Below are 22,787 nucleotides of genomic sequence, written 5' to 3' on the forward strand. Positions count from 1 at the left end.
CCGCCATTCAATCATGGCTGATGGGCATTTCAACCACACCTACCAGCATTCTCCCCGTAGCCCTTAATTCCTCGCGACATCAAGAATTTATCTATCTCTGCCTTGAAGCCATTTAGCGTCCCGGCCTCCACTGCACTCCGCGGCAATGAATTCCACAGGCCCACCACTCTCTGGCTGAAGAAATGTCTCCGCATTTCTGTTCTGAATCTACCCCCTCTAATTCTAAGGCTGTGCCCACGGGTCCTTGTCTCCTCGCCTAATGGAAACAGTTTCTTTGCGTCCACCCTTTCTAAGCCATGTATTATCTTGTAAGTTTCTATTAGATCTCCCCTTAACCTTCTAAACTCCAATGAATACAATCCCAGGATCCTCAGCCGTTCATCATATGTTAGACCCGCCATTCCAGGGATCATCCGTGTGAATCTCCGTTGGACACGCTCCAGTGCCATGTCCTTCCTGAGATGTGGGGCCCAAAACTGGACACAGTACTCCAAATGGGGCCTAACCAGAGCCTTATAAAGGCTCAGTAGCACATCGCTGCTTTTATATTCCAACCCTCTTGAGATAAATGACAACATTGCATTCGCTTTCTTAATCACAGATTCAACCTGCATGTTTACCTTTAGGGAATCCTCGACTAGCACTCCCAGATCCCTTTGTACTTTGGCATTATGAATTTTCTCACCGTTTAGAAAGTAGTCTATGCTTGGATTCTTTTTTCCAAAGTGCAAGACCTCACATTTTCTCACGTTGAATTGCATCAGCCATTTCCTGCACCACTCTCCCAAACTGTCTAGATCCTTCTGCAGCCTCCCCACTTCCTCAGCACTACCTGCCTGACCACCTAACTTTGTATCATCGGCAAACTTCGCTAGAATGCCCCCAGTCCCTTCATCCAGATCATTAATATATATGGTGAACAGCTGCGGCCCCAACACTGAACCCTGTGGGACACCGCTGGTCACCGGCTGCCATTCCGAAAAAGAACCTTTTATCCCAACTCTCTGCCTTCTGTCAGACAGCCAATCCTCAACCCTTGCCAGTAGCTCACCTCGAACACCATGGGCCCTCACCTTACTCAGCAGCCTCCTGTGTGGCACCTTATCAAAGGCCTTTTGGAAATCCAGATAGACCACATCCACTGGGTTTCCCTGGTCTAACCTACTTGTCACCTCCTCAAAGAATTCTAACAGGTTCGTCAGGCACGACCTCCCCTTACTAAATCCATGTTGTCTTGTTCTAATCCGACCCTGCTCTTTTAAGAATTTAGAAATCTCATCCTTAACGATCGATTCTAGAATGTTACCAACAACCGAGGTTAGGCTCATTGGCCTATAATTTTCCATCTTTTGTCTTGATCCTTTCTTGAACAAGGGGGTTACAACAGCGATCTTCCAATCGTTCGGGACTTTCCCTGACTCCAGTGATTGTTGAAAGATCTCAACCAACGCTTCCGCTATTTCTTCAGCCACCTCCCTCAGAACTCTAGGGTGTAGCCCATCGGGGCCAGGAGATTTGTCAATTTTAAGACCTTTTAGCTTTTTTAGCACCATCTCTTTTGTAATGGCAACCATACTCAACTCAGCCCCCTGACCCTCTATAATTTTTGGGATATTACTCATGTCTTCCACTGTGAAGACAGACGCAAAGTACTTATTAAGTTCTCCAGCCATTTCCTCGTCTCCCATCACTAGCCTTCCGGAATCAGTTTGAATTGGCCCAATGTCTACTTTGGCCTGTCGTTTGTTTCTTATGTATTGAAAGAAACTTTTACTATCATTTCTTATATTACTGGCTAGCCTGCCTTCATATTTGATCCTCTCCTTCCTTATTTGTCTCTTTGTTAACCTCTGTTTGTTTTTGTAGCCTTCCCAATCTTCTGATTTCCCAGTGCTTTTGGCCACTTTATAGGATCTCTCTTTTTCTTTGATACATTTCCTGACCTCCTTTGTCAGCCATGGCGGTCTAATCCCTCCCTGGATAATCTTTCTTTTCTTGGGGATGAACCTCTGTACAGTGTCCTCAATTATGCATACAAACTCCTGCCATTTTTGCTCTGCTGTCTTCCCCACTAGGGTCTGCTTCCAGTCGATTTTCGCCAGTTCCTCTCTCATGCCCTCGTAATTACCTTTATTTAACTGTAACACCATTACATCCGATTTTGCCTTCTCTCTTTCAAACTGCAGACTGAACTCAACCATATTATGATCACTGCTTCCTAAGTGTTCCCTTACTTTAAGATCTTTTATAAAGTCTGGTTCATTACATAGCACTAGGTCCAGAATAGCCTGCTCCCTTGTGGGCTCCATGACAAGCTGTTCCAAAAAGCCATCTTGTAAGCATTCCATGAATTCCTTTTCTTTGGATCCACTGGCTACGTTATTTACCCAATCCACCTGCATATTGAAGTCCCCCATGATCACCGTGACCTTGCCTTTCTGACATGCCTTTTTTATTTCCCGGTACATGTTGCGCCCCTGGTCCTGACCACTGTTAGGAGGTCTGTACATAACTCCCATTATGGTTTTTTTGCCTTTGTGGTTCCTCAATTCTACCCACACAGACTCCACATCATCCGACCCTATGTCGTTTAGTGCCATAGATTTAATTTTGTTCTTAACTAACAAGGCAACCCCACCCCCTCGGCCCACCTCCCTGTCTTTTCGATAGGTTGTATATCCTTGGATGTTTAACTGCCAGTCCTGAACCCCCTGCAGCCATGTCTCTGTGATGCCTACCACATCATAATCATTCACGATGATCTGTGCCATTAGTTCGTCTACTTTGTTACAAATGCTACGAGCATTCAGGTAAAGTGCCTTAATGCTAACTTTCTTATCATTACAGATATTGGAAGTCCTAAGATGTCCAAAGTTATCCTTCCTTTTTGTTGAATTCCTAGTCTGCATCAAGCTTAAATCCACCTGCCTACATGTTATCCTCCTGCGTATCTTGCCATTTAACTCCATGCTCCCTGTCGCTTTCACTTTCCCTTCCCTCCAACTCAGAAGTTTAAAGTCCTACTGACCACCCTATTTATCCTCTTCGCTAGAACACTGGTTCCAGATCGGTTCAGGTGGAGACCGTCCCAACGGTACAGATCCCCCCGGTTCCAAAACTGATGCCAATGTCCCATGAAGTGGAATCCCTCTTTCCCACACCAATCCCGGTCTATTCCCTGTCTATTCCCTGTCTCTGGGTCTATTTCGTGTCTCTGGGTCTATTACCTGTCTCTGGGTCTATTCCCTGTCTCTGGGACTATTTCGTGTCTCTGGGTCTATTCCCTGTCTCTGGGACTATTCCCTGTCTCTGGGACTATTTCGTGTCTCTGTGTCTATTCCCTGTCTCTGGGAGGAATACAGAGTGTGTGTCTAACTTGCCTCTGGATGTAGCCTGTCTCTGGGTGTGTGTCTCTGGGAGGATGACAGATCCTATCAGTTGGGCTGTTGGGGGAGGGTTCAGTCTCTCGCTCCGCCCCGCTCTATAAATTGCCAAGTTCCAGGTGGTTCACATTCAGTTTCCCCTCTCACTGCCACCGGGACCAGGATGGAGTACAAAGCTGAACAAGTGCCGTTGAATCCCGGCGCCTACCCGTACCAGGGACAGCAGCAGGTCCAGTCCACCGTCATTCCCATGGCCCCGAATGTGCCCCCCGTCCGGGACCACCTGCCCTGGTCCATCTTCAACTTCTACATGAATGTCTGCTGCCTGGGATTCGTGGCGCTGGTTTTCTCCGTCAAAGTGAGTGAGGCCCCGGGGGCGGGGGGAGGGGGGGGCGAGACCCCGGGGGATCAGAGGCCCCGGGGGGGGGAGGGGGGCAGAGACCCCGGGGGGAGGGGAGGGGGGAGGGGGGGGGGCAGAGACCCCCGGGTGGGGGGCAGATCGCTGCCACCATGAGGGGTGAAAGTTATTGTTTGGTGGTTGTGCAGAAATGAGAACCTGTCCGAGTATCTCCCAACTTCTGTTGAAGTTCACAGAGCTGTTAGGGCAGCACAGTGGCGCAGTGGTTAGCATCGCTTCCTCACGGCACTGAGGACCTGGGTTCCATCCTGGCTCTGGGTTACTAGAGGGAGAATGTGGCCTCAGACCCTCGATCGGGTCTGACACCGGGACGCGAACCTCCGTCGGCGGGAGAATCGCCGCCGCGTGCCAGCGTGGAGCCGCGGCCGACAGTGCAGGGCTGCGTTTCGGCGCTGGAGCTGTGTGAAGCACTCCAGTGCCATGCTGGCCCCCTGTGGGCTAATGAATCGCTAGGCCAAGAGGCCCGTTGACACCGGCCTGAAACACTCTGGTGTTTACACTGGTGCCAACACTTAGCCGCGTTTTTGGTGAATCCCGGCCGAAGACCATCGTGACGCCCTTGCCCGGCGGGCAAAAACGGCGCTGGGTGACTCCGGCATCAGGGCCCGCTTATCAGCCTGAAATCTCCCGTTCCGAAAGGGCCAGCAGCGGAGTGACGCTGTATGCGTCAGTTTCACCCGCTGCGGAAGTGGCGCGTCAGTTGACGTCGGGCGACATCATCAATGCCGCCCGGCGTTGGGGGGGTGTAGGGGGTAGGGGTGGTAGGGGGGTAGGGTTGGGGTGGGGGTTGGGGGGGTGGGGAGTGGGGGTTGAGGGGGTGGGGGGTAGGGGTGGAAGGGGGTAGGGGGTAGCGGTAGGGGGTAAGGGGTAGGGGGTAGGGATAGGGGTGGGGGGGTGGGGGTAGGGGTGGGGGGAGGGTGGGGGGTAGGGGGAGGGGTAGGGGGTAAGGGGGTAGGGGGGTAGGGGTGGGGGGGTAGGGGTTGGGGTAGGGGGTAAGGGGGTAGGGGGGTAGGGTTAGGGGTAAGGGGAATAGGGGTAGGAGGGGTAGGGGTGGTAGGAGGGGGTAGGGGTGGTAGAGGGGGAAGGGGTGGTAGAGGGGTAAGGGGGGTGGGGGTAGGGGTTGTAGGAGGGGGTAGGGGTGGTAGGAGGGGGTAGAGGGGGAAGCGGTGGTAGAGGGGGTAGGGGTAGTAGAGTCCACAACCAACACGGCTGGAATAGATGTGAATGCCTTGTTTTTTTTTTAAATGGCGAGTATATTGTGCTGCGTGCATTCTGAGAGTGAGAGAGAAAAATTTTTGCTGCACTCTTGGTGATCCTCATTATTTATTACTCCATTATTATTAGGGGCAGCAGGGTAGCATGGTGGTTAGCATAAATGCTTCACAGCTCCAGGGTCCCAGGTTCGATTCCCGGCTGGGTCCCAGGTTCGATTCCCGGCTGGGTCACTATCTGTGTGGAGTCTGCACGTCCTCCCCCTGTGTGCGTGGGTTTCCTCCGGGTGCTCCGGTTTCCTCCCACAGTCCAAAGATGTGCGGGTTAGGTGGATTGGTAAATTGCCCGTAGTGTCCTAATAAAAGTAAGGTTAAGTTACGGGTATAGGGTGGATACATGGGTTTGAGTAGGGTGATCATGGCTCGGCACAACATCGAGGGCCAAAGGGCCTGTTCTGTGCTGTACTGTTCTATGTTCTATGTTCTATGTAAATGTCTGAACTTAATTATGCCATCTTGCAGAACCTTGAGTTCCCCACCCCACCCCCACCCCTATCCCCCACCCCTACCCCCCCACCCCCCACCCCCAACAACCCGCCCCACCCCAAAGCCCCCCCCAAACTCCACCATGCCATCTTGCAGAACCAACTTTGATTTTCGCTGACGTGACCCGTGGCCACGTCGGCGGGACTTCGGCCCATCCGGGCCGGTGAATAAATAAGCCTAAAAATACAATGGCATCCCGCCGGCGCCAGCCGTTCTCCGAGGCCGGCGGCGGGATTTGAAGAACGCCGTTTTATGGCGGGTGGGAGAATTTTTAACATGGCGGGAGCGGTAATATCGGCGCCACCGGCCGATTCTCCGACCCTGCGTGGGGTTGGAGAATTTTGCCCAGGGTCTCAGGAAAAGAGCGTTCTGACGGCACGACGTGTGGCAACTGTGGCTCCGCCCACTTAAAGCGGCAATGTCCTGCAAAATCCCGACGCTGCCTACAATGTGGCAAGCTTGGTCACTATGCTGCTTTATGCAGGTCTGCTCAACCTACTACCTCTCGTCGCTCCAACCAACTACGCAGGGATGTCCGCTCCATCCAGCCCACAGTCACCGAGTCCAATTCTGACCTGATGCCGGACCTTGACACCGAGGACCCTAAAGCACCATTTTGGGTAGGCATCATTACCAAACACAAGATGCCCCTGTAGACAAACGTCAAGCCTCTTCCGATATTCAGCATTGATCCGGACGACGAGTGGTGTGCCACCCTCACGGTCAACCGATCCCGAATCCAATTCCGCCTGGACACCGGCGCTTCAGCCAATCTCATTGCGCAGTCTGACCTCGAAAGCCTCCATGTCAAGCCTACCATCCTGCCATCAGCCTGCCAGCTATTGGACTATAATGGTAATGTCATTGCTGCCAGTGGCTCTTGCCAGCTTGAAGTGGCGCACCTGTCACTAAAGGCTAACCTGCCATTTGAAATAGTGGGATCCTCCAAAGCCTCCCTACTTGGTGCGCAAGCATGAACCCTGAACCTTGTCCAAAGGGTTCACTCCTTGTAACCCGCTGATGCGCCTGCATCTCAGAACACTGACTTTAGGACGCAGCTGGACGCCATCATCAACCGATACCACGGTGTATTCGAGGGCATGGGCACACTCCCATACACTTATAAGATCTTCTTGAAACCAAATGCCACGCCTGTGGTGCATGCACCTCACAGGGTCCCAGCACCCCTCGAGGACCACCTCAAGCAGCAGCTGCAGGACCTCCAGGACCAGGGCGTAATTTCAAAAGTGACGGAACCGACTGACTGGGTCAGCTCCGTGGTATGCATGAAAAAACCTTCCGCCGAATTGCAAATATGTATTAATCCTAAGGACCTCAACCGCAATATTATGAGAGAGCACTATCCCATTCCAAAGCGCGAAGAACTCACCTGTGAGATGGCTCGCGCCAAATTCTTCACCAAGCTAGATGCATCCAAGGGGTTCTGGCAGATCCAACTCGACGCATCCAGTCGGAAGTTCTGCACCTTTAACACCCCATTTGACCGGTATTGTTACAACCGGATGCCGTTTGGCATCATCTCTGCATCGGACGTGTTCCACAGGATTATGGAACAGGTGACGGAAGGTATTGAAGGGGTTCGCGTCTATGTGGACGACATAATCATCTGGTCTACCACCCCGCAGGAGCACATTGATCGCCTCCAACACGTCTTCCGACGGATCCATGAGCATGGCCTCCACCTCAACAGGGCCAAATGCTACTTTGGTCAAACAGAAATTAAGTTCCTCGGAGGCCACATCTCACAGTTGGGCGTGCAGCCGGATGCAGACAATGTATCTGCCATTAAGGCCATGAAGACACCGGAGGACAAGAAAGTGGTCCTCCGTTTCCTGGGCATGGTCGACTTTCCAGGGAAATTCATCCCTAACCTCGCCTCTCACACCACGGCTCTCAAGAACCTGGTCAAGAAGACGATAGAGTTCCAATGGTTCCCCGCCCACGAACACGAATGGCGGGAACTCAGGGCGAAGCTGACCATTTTTTGATTCGGCCAAAGAAACGAAGATTTCCACGGATGCCAGTCAATCCGGCATTGGAGCAGTGCTCCTTCAACGTGATGATGCCTCATCACGGGCTCCTATTGCATACGCGTCACGTGCAATGACGCCCACCGAACAGCGCTATGCGCAAATTGAAAAAGAGTGCCTGGGCCTTCTTACCGGAGTCGTTAAATTCCATGACTATGTTTATGGACTCCCAAAGTTCACAGTCAAAACAAACCACAGACCGCTGGTCAATATCATTCACAAAGACCTTAACGACATGACGCCTCGCCTGCAGCGCATTCTCCTTAAGCTCAGGCATTACGACTTCTAGCTCGTCTATACCCCGGGCAAGGAGCTCATCGTCGCTGACGCCCTCTGTCACCACACCCTGCGACCCAGCGGCATTCGTTTGCCAGGCTGATGCTGATGTGGCATTCGCTGCATCCAATCTGCCCGCCACGGGTTAACGACTCATCCAGATTCGTCGTGAGACGGCCGACAATCTCCTGCTCCAACGTGTCATGCGCCACCTAACGGACGGGTGGCTCAAGGGCCAATGCCCTCAATTCTATAATGTTAAAGATGACCTGGTGGTAGTAGACGGGATTCTACTCAAGCTGGACCGTATTGTCATCCCGCATAGTATACGCAACCTTGTCCTCGAGCAGCTCCATGAGGGGCACCTGGGAGTGGAGAAGTGCCTCCGATGGGCCCGTGTGCAGTGTACTGGCCTGGAATTACCGAGGACATAGCTAATGTCGTGCTCAACTGCCCAACATGTCAGCGATTCCAGCCAGCGCAACCAAGGGAAACCTTGCAACCCCATGAGTTGGTCACGTCTCGCTGGACCAAGGTGGGCATCGACCTGTTCCATGCGCTTGGCCGGGGCTACATCCTCATTGTGGACTATTTCTCGAACTACCCAGAGGTGGTAAGGTTGCATGACCTCACCTCAGCTGCGGTCATTCGTGTATGTAAGGAAACCTTCGCTCGGCATGGCATCCTGCTCACGGTCATGTCCGACAATGGCCGCTGTTTTGCTAGTCAGGAGTGGTCCAACTTTTCCAGATGGTACAACTTCACACATGTCATGTCCAGTCCCCTTTACCCTCAATCCAATGGTAAAGCAGAGAAGGGCGTGCACATCGTAAAAAGGCTCCTGTGCAAGGCAGCCGATACTGCTTCTGATTTTTACCTTGCCTTGCTTGCCTACCGCTCCACTCCTTTGTTCACCGGCTCAACTACTCATGAATCGCACACTGTGGACGACGGTGCCTTCCATTCATGTCCCGGACCTGGACCACGTTCCAGTCCTTCGCCGGATGCAGCTGACTTGGGCCCAGCACAAATCGGCCTACGACTCTCGTGCCACGGACCTCCCTGCTCTGGCTCCCAATGACAACGCCCGTGTCCAGCTTCCAGATGGTGGCTGGTCCGCCACCGCTGTGATGCTCAGACAAGTGGCCCCCCCCGTTCATTCTTGGTTCGTCTACCGGACGACTTTCTTCTGCGCCAAAATAGGCAGGCACTGTGACTCCTTCCGCGTTCGCCACGTGTTCTTTAGGTCCTGCCTCGCCATCACGATGACCCCATCATGGACTTTGCAGATCTCCCTGTCACTCTGCCACCCTCCGAGTCTGACACAGTCCAGCCCGTCCCAGAACCAGCGGCTCTTGACCCACCCTTGAGGCGGTCAACCAGAATTCGTCACCCACCTCAGAGACTAAATTTATGAACTGCCTGAATTCATGGACTCTCTGAATTGTTTCCTTGCTCTGTTTAATCAACTCACTAGTTTGTACATTGTTGTTCTAGTTACTATTTTGTTGCATACTGTCCATCTGCACTCGACATCTTCCAATCTAAATAGCTTAGTGTTTATGTACATAGTCTTGTAAGTATGCTTGCACATGCCACACGTAGTTAGGAACACTCTCATCATACATTATTTATTACCATGAACACACATTGTTTAAAATAAAAGTTAGGATGTCATAATATACACATCAGTATATAATGGTGCAGAGACACACACTGACTGACACACTGCAAGACCAATCAACACACACAACACAGCAGCCAATCACCACTTAGGGCACGCTCACTATAAAGCCAGAGGGCACTAGTTTTCCCGCTCATTCGGGATGCAGCCTCTGAGACGGACAGAGCTCGCAGCTAGTAGCACAAACCTTCACCACGTGCTAACAGTTTAGACTGGTCAGAATAGGCACAGGTCTTCAGTTAATCTAACATGGTGTTGACCCACAGTGCAAGTATGCTCAACAGTTCTTAGCTTAGTAAAATAGTGTTGTACTATTACAAGTGTTGGTAGCCTGTCTATGTTACTGCTAAGGTAAACGCAGTCTCCACAGACCCAGAGTACCCAACACATCATTTACCACACCACCAACTTGTGTCAAATGAAAAATTCCTGATTATACCTCCAACATTCGTCTTTTGATTCTTAATGTACACTACAAACAACAAGGGACCCAGCACCGATTCCTGCAGTACACCACTGGACAGAGGCTTCCTGTCACAACAACAATCTTCCACCATCACCCTCTGCCTCCTGCCACTAAACCAATTTTGGATCCAATTTGCCAAATTGCCCAGTCTCCCATGTGGGACCTTGTCAAAAGCCTTACTGAAGTCCATGTAGACCAGATCAACTGCACTACCCTCACCTACACAGCTGGGTACCTCGTCGAAGAATTTTATTCAATTACAAATTGAACACATGTAATCTACAAATTTACAGCACAGAAAGTGACCATTTGGCCCATCCAGTCTGTGCTGACTCTCTGAAAGAGCAGTCACGCTCAGTCCCTCACTCCTGTTTTATTGTCCGTAACTCTGTATTCTCAATAATGCTGCCTCAAATCATTCATGGAATCATCTTCCAGCAGTGTTTCCGGTAGAATGTTCCAGATCCCAACAACTGAGTGAAAACATTTCTCTCCATCGCCCGTCAATGTTTTTCAAAGATTTAAAATCTCTGACCTCTGGTTATTGATCCAGTCATCAGAGAGAATATTTTTTCTCTATTAAATTTATCAAAATCTTTCATCATCTTGAAAATGAAATGAAATGAAAATCGCTTATTGTCACAAGTAGGCTTCAAATGAAGTTACTGTGAAAAGCCCCTAGTCGCCACATTCCCTTTATTCAGTCACCTCTTAAATTTCTCTCTTCCAAGGCGAACTGTCTTAACTTTTCCAAATTGTCCTCATAACTGAAGTCCCTGACAACATCCTTGACCAACTTTCTCTGTCACTTCATCAAATAATCCAATCATTTTATCTGATTTGTGTTTAACGATTGAATCTGGCTTTCCTTCATTAACCTGTACATCTTGACATCTGTTCACATCTAGAAGCAATAGTGTTACACATTGAGTCCATGTAATCCACTAACTGAGGAAGGAGCAGTGCTCCGAAAGCTCGTGTTTGAAACAAACCTGTTGGACTTTAACCTGGTGTTGTAAGACTTCTTACTGTGCTCACACCAGTCCAACACCGGCATCGCCACATCACAACTTTAAATATGAAAACCTTTTAGTAGATTAGGCATGTGTAGCCATGCTGGCCACGCAAAATGGACACTGAGCCAAACTAAAATGGAAGACTGCTGGGAAACAGACAGTTTAGCCAGAACAGCAGTCTGCAAAGAGCAGTTTGCATTCTGCAGCAGCAGAAACCAGTTTGGGCTCAGGTGAAAAGACCTTAGCTAGGTGCAAATGGCAAAACGCTTTGCATGCTAATGAGGCCATCAGACTTGAACACCCACACAATAGATACATTTGGTTCTGAATGGACACATTCTAATCAAGACCCAGACATCGAGGCACCAGAAACCTCCAAACAAAAGGACATAAGAAACGCCCCCTCCATCACGGAGACCCCCTCGCATTGGGGAATTAATCCAGTATCGATAAGAAATTGATCCAATAGGTAGAGCCCGCCCGAGAAGAGGGAAGGACAACGGAACCCCTATAAAAGATAGGGACCTCGTGTTGTCCGGTCTGTTAAACCCGTGCTCCGGCTCCGACTGACACCTGGCATCCTGACTCCAGCCGTTGAGCACCAGCCGCCGAAACCGTAAGTTCAACGCTCGCTACGCGATCCAAGCCCACTAGACTCCCAAGTACCAGAACGCTTGCTGAAGGCTGCAGACAAACCAGGACGAAGGCCTCGTTCTCTGACCTTGCCTGTTCCTGTTAGATAAGTATTCTGTTTGCTTAAGTTTAGTTATAGCTTAGTCTCTTAGTGTGCATGAGTATTTATTATTAACTGTATAATAAATATTGATCGTTTGAACTTTACTAATCGGTGTATCGTCTTTATTACTTTGAACTTGACCTTGGAATACTTGTGACGTTGCCTATACGGCAACTGGCGACTCCAGAGCTAAATAATTACATAGAACAGAGCCTAGCAGTGTTAAGCACACGTCGAACTCGGAGGCGTGTTAATACACTCCAATAAACGCGTTTTACGCCCATAGTAAAACGTGCAACATTTAGTGGCGACTCTGGTGGGACCCTGTTGTAAGTGGAAACACCACAGTGTCCAGGACCCTGAAATTTGAATTAGAACTCCAAATTGCAGAGAAAGAAAGAGATCACAAGTATTCAAGGTGTTCAAAATAATAAGCGAAATTCGGAAGTGTGTTTAGTGCATGCGTACTAACAGGGCTGTAAGGTAAAACTGAAAGCTTTTTGTTGCGACAAACTTTCGGTAGTTTTGTGATCGGAAAATAGCGTAAGCCGTACCCTTTTTACGAAACACCACCCCAGCAACCCCCTGTTCCAAATTATAAAAAGAGAGTCAGAGGAAATGGCCATGCAGGCAATGGAACGTCTGATGGATCCAGCAAAGTTTGTGGTCGCAGCGACCAGCAGCAGTAGCAGAGTAGGCCAGTGTCCCACGTGGGAGCTGGAACTCCGCAAATATCTGCAGGGAAAGGGATGGCCCCTTTGGAAAGAGTTTTGTGCAAATGAGGAGACAGGTCCCGGGAGTATAGGTCATACTTGGTGGGAGAACCTCTCTCAGATACACAAAAAGAGTTTAGGTAAAGCACGCAAGCCGATGGCGATTGTGTCCTGCTTGGCACAGTTGCGAGGCGCAGAGGAGGTCATCAGGACGCTCCGGGCAGATTTAGAGGAAAGGAACCGAATGAGTAAGGTCGATGTCAGGGACATCGAGAAAGAAAACCTGGAATTAAAAGGGAAGTTGGCAGAGAAGGATAGAGAGGTGGATGATGCCAAGAGGGCTCACCAGTCTTGTCTAGCTCATCTGAACAGTTCCCAGACCCAGTATGAGAAAGCCTATCAGGACGTGCAACGTGCCGTTCTGATAAGACAGGAATCGGAAAAGCAGGTGGAGGCATTGCAGAGGCAATGTTCCGATCTCAAAGCAGCTTTGAGAGCACTCCATGCTGCAACAACCGAACAAAGACAAAGCACAGTTGACCACGCGAAATGCAGAAAACAGATTGCGGAATTGCAATCTCTGCTTTCGGTGCAGAATGGCTTCCAAAGCACCTTTGGAGCTCAGTTAGATGGGGAAAATGCCCCAGATTGGCAGGAATTAAGCGAGACAGCGCAGCGTTATGTTCAGGGAACATGTGCGCCCGCAGCTCAGCAGAAACGACAGGCACCCCAACCCCCCACAGCTCAGATCATAACCGCACCCATGAATCCCGTAACCACACAGAGGAAAGCCGAATCAGAAGGCACCCCAGACATAACTTACACCACCCCTTTAACAGTAACCCAGCTAAGGGACGCTTGTGAAAAGATCACTCCGTTCCTCCCCACCGCAGACCCCCACCAGTTTTTCGCTAAAGTAAAACAGCAGGCTACCATGTACGGCCTGGATGAGAGAGAGCAGGTTAAGCTCACCGTGCTGAGCTTAGACCAGAGTGTAGTGGCAGCCCTCCCCGACCCACAGAACGTGGCAGGAGGCAGCCTAGAGGAGATGCACACTGCCATTTTAGATGCCATCGGGTACAATAGAGGTGACCCCGTAGAAGGATTGAATAAGTGCAGGCAGAAGAGATCCGAACACCCCACAGCATTCGCAGGAAGGCTGTGGATTCATTTCAGCGCAGTTTTCGGACAGCTAGATAGAGCGCATTTAACCCGCGAAAACATGGTTAAGTGGACGCGCACAATTATCTCACACGCAACAGAAGCAGGACAGAGCGCTTGCAATAGTTACGACCCCTCAGAAGAGGCCCATAACGAAAAATGGGTCCTGAAAAGATTGTCCCGCGCTTGGGAGCAATCGCTTCAGGCAAAAGGAAAAGTTAGATCCCCAGAAGAGGCTCAGGCTGCTGCAGATATCCAAGCAGTCAGAGAGCACCAGAAGCCCGCATGGGTAAATGAAGGCAAGAGCAGCCCTCAACAGAAAGGACAGGAATGCTATAACTGTGGACAGTTAGGGCATTGGGCAAAAGAGTGTAATGCACCCCAGCGATCTCAGAGAGGCCAGCAGACAGGCACTCTGAACCGCAACAAGGCAAAACCCATCCACAATGTAACAGTACAGTCAGGACCCACCAATGTGGACGAGACGAACTGACGGTGTTCGGGCTCCCCCACTTGGGTCTGTGACACACTATGGGACTCATCAGGGAGGCCCGTAGTCACAGCAAAAGTCAAAGGGAAGCCCATAGAGTTACTGTGGGACACAGGAGGATCCCGCACCACCATTAACTCCACAACCACGGCACACGCAGACACGTGGCCGACCACCTCCACCATCACACTTAGCGGGTTCACCGGACACTCGCAGCAGGGACATATCACAGCACCCGTAGCGATCCAGCTAGGGAACATTAGCACAAGGCACCCCGTAGTTTTAGTAAATCTTCCCCGGACAGCAGAGCACATCCTGGGGATAGATTTTATGAACGCTCACAGCTTGTCGTTCGACCCAGTGAACCAGTGTGTCTGGCGAATGGCGAGATCAGACAGAGCCCCAGCCACCCTCACAGTAGGAGACTACGCTAATCGAATTAGCGCAGTGGGAGAGTACTCATTCGACCTGACTACACTCCACACCGACCGACAAATCAAGGCCCTACTAAACAAACACAGGACAGCATTTGCAAGTCACCGTCATGACTGTGGCAGAATGACTGGACAAGTTCATGTTACCGGACAGGACCCCCGACCGCAAAAGCAGTATAGATTTCCCCTCGAGGCAGAGGTGGAAATAGAAAAGGTTATAGGCAGCTTGTTGGACCAAGGTGTACTAAGAACGGTAGCCTCCACCAACAATGCCCCTATTTGGCCAGTGAGGAAGCCCGATGGATCATGGCGCCTGACCATCGATTATCGGGAACTCAACAAAGTAACCCCCGCAGTAGCCCCAACGGTAGCTACTAGTCCCGAGACCATGCTCAAGCAGGGTCTCAACGCCAAGTACTTCACGGTATTGGACATCAGTAATGGATTCTGGTCAATACCATTGGCAAAAGCGTGCCAATACAAATTCGCATTCACTTTTAAAACTCAGCAGTACACGTGGACATGCCTCCCACAAGGATTCCACAATTCACCCTCCATTTTCCACCGACAGCTGGCAAGTGGATTAGAAAAATTTTCCCGACCCGAATGTCTGGTACAGTATGTAGACGACCTACTACTGCAGACGGACACAAAGGCAGAGCACATTTCGCTTCTGGCCGAACTCCTGGAACTCTTAACTGAAATTGGCTGTAAAGTTAACCCGAAAAAGGCCCAAATATTGGAAAGTAAAGTGATGTATTTGGGATCAGTCATCACGCACGGCAAACGCGAGATCGAATTCAAAAGAATAGATTCGATTGTCAAATTGCCCCTTCCCCAAAATGTATCAGCCCTCCGGTCGTTTTTAGGACTGGTTGGCTATTGTCGGAACCACATCGACGGATTCGCGACAAAAGCCGCCCCACTTTCAGACCTCCTTAAGAAAGGAGCCCCCTGGGAATGGCTTCCGCAGCATACAGGCGCTGTGGAAGAGTTGAAACGAGCCCTTAGTGCAGCACCCGCGCTGCTAGTCCCCGACCAACTTTCACCGTACGCAATCGAGGTAGCGAGCACCGATCTGACCCTCTCGGCCGTGTTGCTTCAGGAACGGCACGAGCAGCTAAGACCAGTGGCTTATGCCTCCCGACTGTTAGACCCGGTAGAACAAGGATTTTCAGCCTGTGAGAGGCACCTCCTTGCTGTCTTCTGGGCAGTGCAGTATTTCTCATACATCACCGGACTAAACCCCATCACCATTCTAACCGAACATACACCCACACAGCTACTACTAGACGGTCGACTGAAGGACGGTTCAGTTAGCCAGATTAGGGCAGCTAGGTGGACCCTACTTTTACAAGGACGGGACATTACAGTGAAACGGACACGCACACACACATACTTAGCAGACAACCTCCAATACCCCGGACAGCCCCATGACTGTGAAATTGTAGCTCCCCTGCATAACACAGGACCCTTTTTAGCAAAAACACCCCCCAGGAAGATAGGGAACCCGAAACAAAGCCCCCAGCCCACAGACACGTGTGGACCCTTGAGGATTTATGTAGACGGTTCCTCCACAGTTTTAAATGGTGAGCGTATCACAGGATGCGGCATCTATGTAGAGGACGCGCAGGGGCGCGCTCTCGAAGAGATAGCTCTTAAGTTACCAGATCACTTAGGCGCGCAGGCAGCAGAGCTAGCAGCCATAGCGTATATAGTGGACCACCCCGATTCTTTCCCCAGCCCAGCAGACATATATTCAGACAGCTTATATGTCTGCAATAGCCTGACAGATTTTCTGCCCCTGTGGAGGACACGAGGTTTTGTCTCCGCAGACGGAAAACCCCTTCCATCAGCCCCCTTACTCCAGCATATCCTAGAGAAAGCGAAGGACAGGACCTTCGGCATTATAAAAGTTCGAAGCCACCATAGGTCATCACCCCCTGGGAATGTAAAAGCCGACGCGTTGGCTAAGGCAGGTTCCAGGAGAGGACACTTATGGACCCCCCCAGCTAGCGCACCAGCTAGCGCCCCTGTGAGCGCAGTCCAAGTCTCACAGACTGATATTAAAGATCTCGTGGCAGCACAAAAACAGGACGGAGACCTCAGGGAGGTTTTCAAGGGAAATTTTGTGCCTGCTTACGAGCACTTTAAACACGCACTGACCACACATGAGGGTGTGATCATTAAGGACCAACTTTATGTGGTCCCGAAGCAGGACAGGAATCAGATGATTGCCTTGTTCCATGACGGACACGGGCATCAGGGAATTGATGCAACAACGAGGCACCTCAGGCAACTCTGTTGGTGGCCTAATCTCAGGACTGATGTAACGCACTACATTGAGAATTGCCTGATTTGTGCTCAGAATAACCCGGAGCGGTATTCTAAGAAGGCACAGCTTCGGCATACTCGCCCAGTTAACGGCCCTTGGACAAACCTCCAGATCGATTTTATAGGTCCATTGCCCCCTTGTCGGAATGGCTATAAATACGTTCTGGTGGTGATAGATACCTTTACCAAATGGGTAGAGGCATTTCCCTCACGAACAAACACAGCTAAGACAGCTGCAAAGATCCTGACCCACCACATCTTCACGAGATGGGGTTTACCCCGAAGTATCGATTCGGACCAGGGATCTCACTTTACAGGACGGGTCATGAGGAACGTCCTGACAATATTCGGAATCAAACAGAACTTCCACATTGCGTATCATCCACAGTCCAGCGGGATTGTGGAGCGCATGAATCGGACCCTAAAAACTACCCTCAGGAAAATGGTTCAAGAGAATAATTCCACATGGGATTCAGTGCTCCCATTTGCACTTATGTTCATAAGGAACACTGTCTCCACATCGACAGGATACACACCACACACACTCATGACCGGACGCCCTATGAAAGGTACAGAATTCCTTTTAGGACTGGACATGACAAGCCCCGAAGTGACGGCCCTCACACATGAAAAGGCAGTTAAAGAACTAGTTGAGACTGTGAGGTCTGCACAGATCGCAGCCGCAGTCCAGCTAGGGAAACGCCGACAGCAACGGACTGCCTGTTTCAATAAGACCGTACACACCACAGAATTCCAGGTTGGGCAACAGGTAATGTTATCTGTTTATAACCCCAGCAGTTTTTTGGCTCCAAAATATTCCGGTCCCTACTCAATTTCGGACAAAATTAGCCCCTCCGTTTACAGGATAAAGTATCCTAATGGGAAGACCGCGTGGTTCCATATAAACCAGTTAAAGGCATATGGAACACAGGCCAACCATGCTCACCATGTCCTGCTAGATGCAGCAGAACACTTCACCCCGCCCACCAGAGACACTTTTCCACCATCCCCCTCACAGACCAGTTCATCCACGGACTCGCCCACGACTCCGCCCACATACCACTACAGACCACGCCCCGACACGCCCACAAGCTGCCACAGCAGAGACAGCAGGACAGACACTGACTCTGAAGACAGCGACAGCACACAGCCATACAGCCCACACTGCACCAACTACGACCCCGACTCCAGTGACCCCATGGAAGTCACTTACCTCAAATATCCAGAACCACCACCCGACCCCGACTACCCCGACAACACACTCGACACTACACAATGGCACAGGGACAATTCCTACAGACTTGTCCGCAATGACGAGAGTGACCCCCGGTCACACAACTCCAAAATAGCATGCCTGATCCACACAAGGGTGTGGGATCCGGGAGAGCAGGACGACACGGTGTCTGACTCCCGACACGGCAACCCCTTTGTGACCCTGTTCACAGAGGCAGAATCAAAGTGAGGTGTCCAGATGATGTAAGATAGGAATCGTTTTAGGGAAACGATGTCCTTTCTGATGGAACCTGCACGTATGTTTGTCTTCGTTTTATGTTTGTTTGTCTCAGGATTGTACATTGTTCAGCTGGAGGATGGACATCTTCTTTTCAGCTGAAAAGATTGTGACCACCTCACATACACGTTAGTTTGTCTGCCGAAACTTTTGAGAACTTCGGTTTGATTGGAGATCTTTTCCAAAGTTGTAAGGCCACACGCCAAATAGTTTATCTGCAGATATCTCTGAGAACTTCAGTGATGTCCTCAGTTGGAGCATCTTGGCTCCCTTGGTTTTTTAGGTGCCCCTCTATTCGGCGAAATAGAGGCTGCAAGTCATGGTCAACACATTCGTACCCGTTTCTTTCCAGGTTACTCAGGCAGTGGACAAACGGCACTGAGGACCCGCCCTGTCTGAGAACCAACCCTTGGTCAGCCAAGCTCGGGTATGGCACAGCACGCCCTACCCGGGGATTCCATCCAACTCGTACCCGTAGCGGCCCATACGCAACTCATTCGGATGTTTGTTTCCAAGTTTGTTTTCATTTTACGTTAGGTAGCCCTTCGGCCACCATCCCACATGCTATTTACATCCGGGAACATTCGGATGGTAAATCAGCAAAGCCTGCGAGACGGCTCGCAGAAGGAAGGATTGTTAGGTGTATGCTGGTCTTTAAATTCGCTTTTTGAAAAAAAAAAAAATGAGGGGAGTCACAGGGTGTGACTTAGCCAGTCATTTTAAAGGGTCAATTGGGATTTGAAAGACAGATGCACTAACAAGTAAAGGTCTTAAACTGTGTATTGACAGATACTGTGCTTGATCCCAAAGGTTTCAAAGGACGAGACAGAGGTCGAAGCCAGGATTGTCAATACCGGAGGAAGAAGGAAGAGAAAGAAGAAGAACAGCAAAATGATGGAAGCCCACTTATTACTGTTTAATGTCATATGTATATGTGTGGAAACAAGACACGTTTTCCCCACAACCCCCACCGTAAATGTTTCCATTACAGCAAACCCCCAGTGCTCAGCTCTGATCAGCGAGGTTCAGACCTGGTGTACTAAATTCATGACGTGGTACTCCATGTCCTACATAATCGAATCACTGTTGGTGATCGCGATCCTCATCATCCTAGTGCAGACCCTCAGGTTGAGGAAATGGAAGAGGAGAGCCTCTCGTTCCAGCACCTCACCCATCTATAGAGTGCAATCCCCCATCTTCGGATTCCACCAAACCCCTCAACCCCTCACTGATTACAACACTCTGTAAATAAAATTCAGCCATGTATTATATTGTTCCATACTCGACTGCCGAGTTGGGAAGTGTGATGTTGTGGTGTGAATGGTTAAGATTTTAGAGTGATTAAATGTTTAAGTTAAGGTTAAGGTTAATAGTGATAGGTAGAGGTTCCCAATTGTAGTAATGCATGTCCCTTTTGACATAGGGCCAAGTAGAAATGTTAGTTAAAAAATTTTTTCTCTTCTTCCCATAGTTTAGAACAGAGTAGAACAGGAACTGGCAAGAGGTCAGAACACAAGGAAGGCAAAGTACATAGGTGATCCTTCACAATAGTATGATTGTGAGGATCACAAGGAGGGAATGTAGCCATGCTGGCCACGCAAAATGGACACTGAGCCAAACTAAAATGGAAGACTGCTGGGAAACAGACAGTTTAGCCAGAACAGCAGTCTGCAAAGAGCAGTTTGCATTCTGCAGCAGCAGAAACCAGTTTGGGCTCAGGTGAAAAGACCTTAGCTAGGTGCAAATGGCAAAACGCTTTGCATGCTAATGAGGCCATCAGACTTGAACACCCACACAATAGATACATTTGGTTCTGAATGGACACATTCTAATCAAGACCCAGACATCGAGGCACCAGAAACCTCCAAACAAAAGGACATAAGAAACGCCCCCTCCATCACGGAGACCCCCTCGCATTGGGGAATTAATCCAGTATCGATAAGAAATTGATCCAATAGGTAGAGCCCGCCCGAGAAGAGGGAAGGACAACGGAACCCCTATAAAAGATAGGGACCTCGTGTTGTCCGGTCTGTTAAACCCGTGCTCCGGCTCCGACTGACACCTGGCATCCTGACTCCAGCCGTTGAGCACCAGCCGCCGAAACCGTAAGTTCAACGCTCGCTACGCGATCCAAGCCCACTAGACTCCCAAGTACCAGAACGCTTGCTGAAGGCTGCAGACAAACCAGGACGAAGGCCTCGTTCTCTGACCTTGCCTGTTCCTGTTAGATAAGTATTCTGTTTGCTTAAGTTTAGTTATAGCTTAGTCTCTTAGTGTGCATGAGTATTTATTATTAACTGTATAATAAATATTGATCGTTTGAACTTTACTAATCGGTGTATCGTCTTTATTACTTTGAACTTGACCTTGGAATACTTGTGACGTTGCCTATACGGCAACTGGCGACTCCAGAGCTAAATAATTACATAGAACAGAGCCTAGCAGTGTTAAGCACACGTCGAACTCGGAGGCGTGTTAATACACTCCAATAAACGCGTTTTACGCCCATAGTAAAACGTGCAACAGCATGGAAAAGATATTTTCAGTGGAAAGGCCAGAACTGGGGGTCATAAAGATAAAACACTTGCGAAGGAATCCAATGAGAGAAAGTTGTATTTCTATCACATTTCTCATGATCACCAGATGCCTCCATGGCTCTTAATATAATAATAATAATCGCTTATTGTCACAAGTCGGCTTCAATGAAGTTATTATGAAAAGCTCCTAGTCTCCACATTAGTCTCCACACTGGTCTTGTTCTGCATTACAAGCCCACTGTGCTAAACCAGCCCCTTACAGCCAATTAGGACCAGTCATTATTGAAATATTGAACAATGTGATAATAACTAGGTTGGTATTGTGTGATGTCGATTGAGGAAGAAATATATCCGCCTGGAGACCAGGGATAACTCCCGTGTTCTTCAAAATGGCATCCTGGCATGTTTTGCAGAGGTCAGACTGGGCGTTGGCTTCACCGCTCAGGCAGTGCAGCAGTGTGTTAGCAATGATCCTCCGACAATCCATCGGGCGAAACTGTTCCTATTTGCGGAGGCTGGAACACCGGAGGACACTGATTTAAGTCGGTTGGTAGAAGAAGCAACAATGACATGAGAGTAACCTTTTATTCAGTGAGTGGTTGCGTTCTGAACGATTTTGTGTGAAGCCATAGTTGCGTTCTGAAATGCAGTGCCTCGGAGTCCAAAATACATTTGAATAATTAGCTGTAAAGGAACTATTTGGGGGGCTTAACCCCTTTCATTGCTTGCTCCAAAAATCAATTCAAATTGAGGTCTCCACTCTTGCGAAGGTCTCCACACGCCAGACAAACATGACCCAAGCTGACAAGTAAAGGTTTTTTTTTCATCTCATCTTGGGCTAGATCTGACGTTTGATCTCAGAGAAAAGGCCAGGACGCGATGATTGTGAACACATCCTGGAACAGGAGCATTTTCCTTTACCACAAAGCCCCTTGCTTGAGACCACACAAACTCTAACTTTCCCAAAGTTACCGGAATTTCAAGCGCTGAATTGTCGTGTGCAGCTTACCAAAAGCTTTTAAAATAATATTATCTATAACCACACTTATTTTCTTTTAGTCTAGGGACCGGAACGTTGTTGGAGATGTGGAAGGAGCTCGGCAGTATGCATCTGCAGCCCGAGCACTCAACATTGCCATCAAAGTGCTGGCCGTCCTCAGCTTCATCAGCGTTATTGGCAGTGGCGGACTGGGTATAAAATTATTGGTTGCCAGGAGACAAAGGGGGACCACCCACAACTACAATGTTCTCAGTCAATTTTCGTAACGAATAAATAAAATTTTCAAAAAATACATATGGAAAAAAGGGTACAATTAAACTTTTTGTGGAAAAAATGTGTATTTCTTAGTAATTACAGTGTACATGTACTGTACATATTACTGGCAGTAGATACCAAATGTAAATACAGAATGTTATAATTGAATTTTTAATTTAAATTTTTTTTTAAAGTAATTGGTTGATATTTTTAAATAGTTTACTGCACAATTTACACGTTAACAGATAGTTCAAAAGCACAATAGAGCATTGCATGCAGTCCACTATATTAAGAGCAATCGTTTGTGTTCGCTTGATGATTGTGCGAATCTGCCAATAATTGCTTCTGCACCAATTCATCTAACAATTCCTTTTCAATGGATAGCAACATGTATGATTCCAAATTCTCCGCAGACAGCGAATTTCTTAACCTTGTCTTTATTATCTTTAGTTTGAAAATGTCCTCTCACATTGGACTTGAGTAACTGATAGTGTGCAGGTGACTTTATAAAGTTCATAAAGGTTATCATATGCCTTGTCATGAAGTCTGTTGGATGCCAGAATTTT

At 49.2% G+C, this 22,787-nt stretch overlaps 1 protein-coding gene across 1 annotated transcript; it reads left to right on the forward strand.

Moving 5' to 3' along the window:
• Positions 1–3,497: 3,497 nt before the first annotated feature.
• On the forward strand, positions 3,498–22,248 carry LOC119971016 (dispanin subfamily A member 2b-like). Its single transcript, XM_038806131.1, has 2 exons — positions 3,498–3,741; positions 22,026–22,248. The coding sequence occupies exons 1-2, from the start codon at positions 3,547–3,549 to the stop codon at positions 22,230–22,232; spliced, it is 402 nt and encodes a 133-aa protein (XP_038662059.1). The 5' UTR covers positions 3,498–3,546; the 3' UTR covers positions 22,233–22,248.
• The last annotated feature ends 539 nt before the right edge of the window (positions 22,249–22,787 follow it).

Source organism: Scyliorhinus canicula, chromosome 9, assembly GCF_902713615.1.
Source record: "Scyliorhinus canicula chromosome 9, sScyCan1.1, whole genome shotgun sequence".
NCBI classification, from domain to species: domain Eukaryota; kingdom Metazoa; phylum Chordata; class Chondrichthyes; order Carcharhiniformes; family Scyliorhinidae; genus Scyliorhinus; species Scyliorhinus canicula.

Excerpts from the sequence above, each read along its gene's own strand:
- LOC119971016 (XM_038806131.1), top strand. The coding sequence starts at position 3,547 with ATGGAGTACAAAGCTGAACAAGTGCCGTTGAATCCCGGCGCCTACCCG. Across the intron at positions 3,742-22,025 it reads CGCTGGTTTTCTCCGTCAAA|TCTAGGGACCGGAACGTTGT; the intron begins GTGAGTGAGGCC and ends ATTTTCTTTTAG.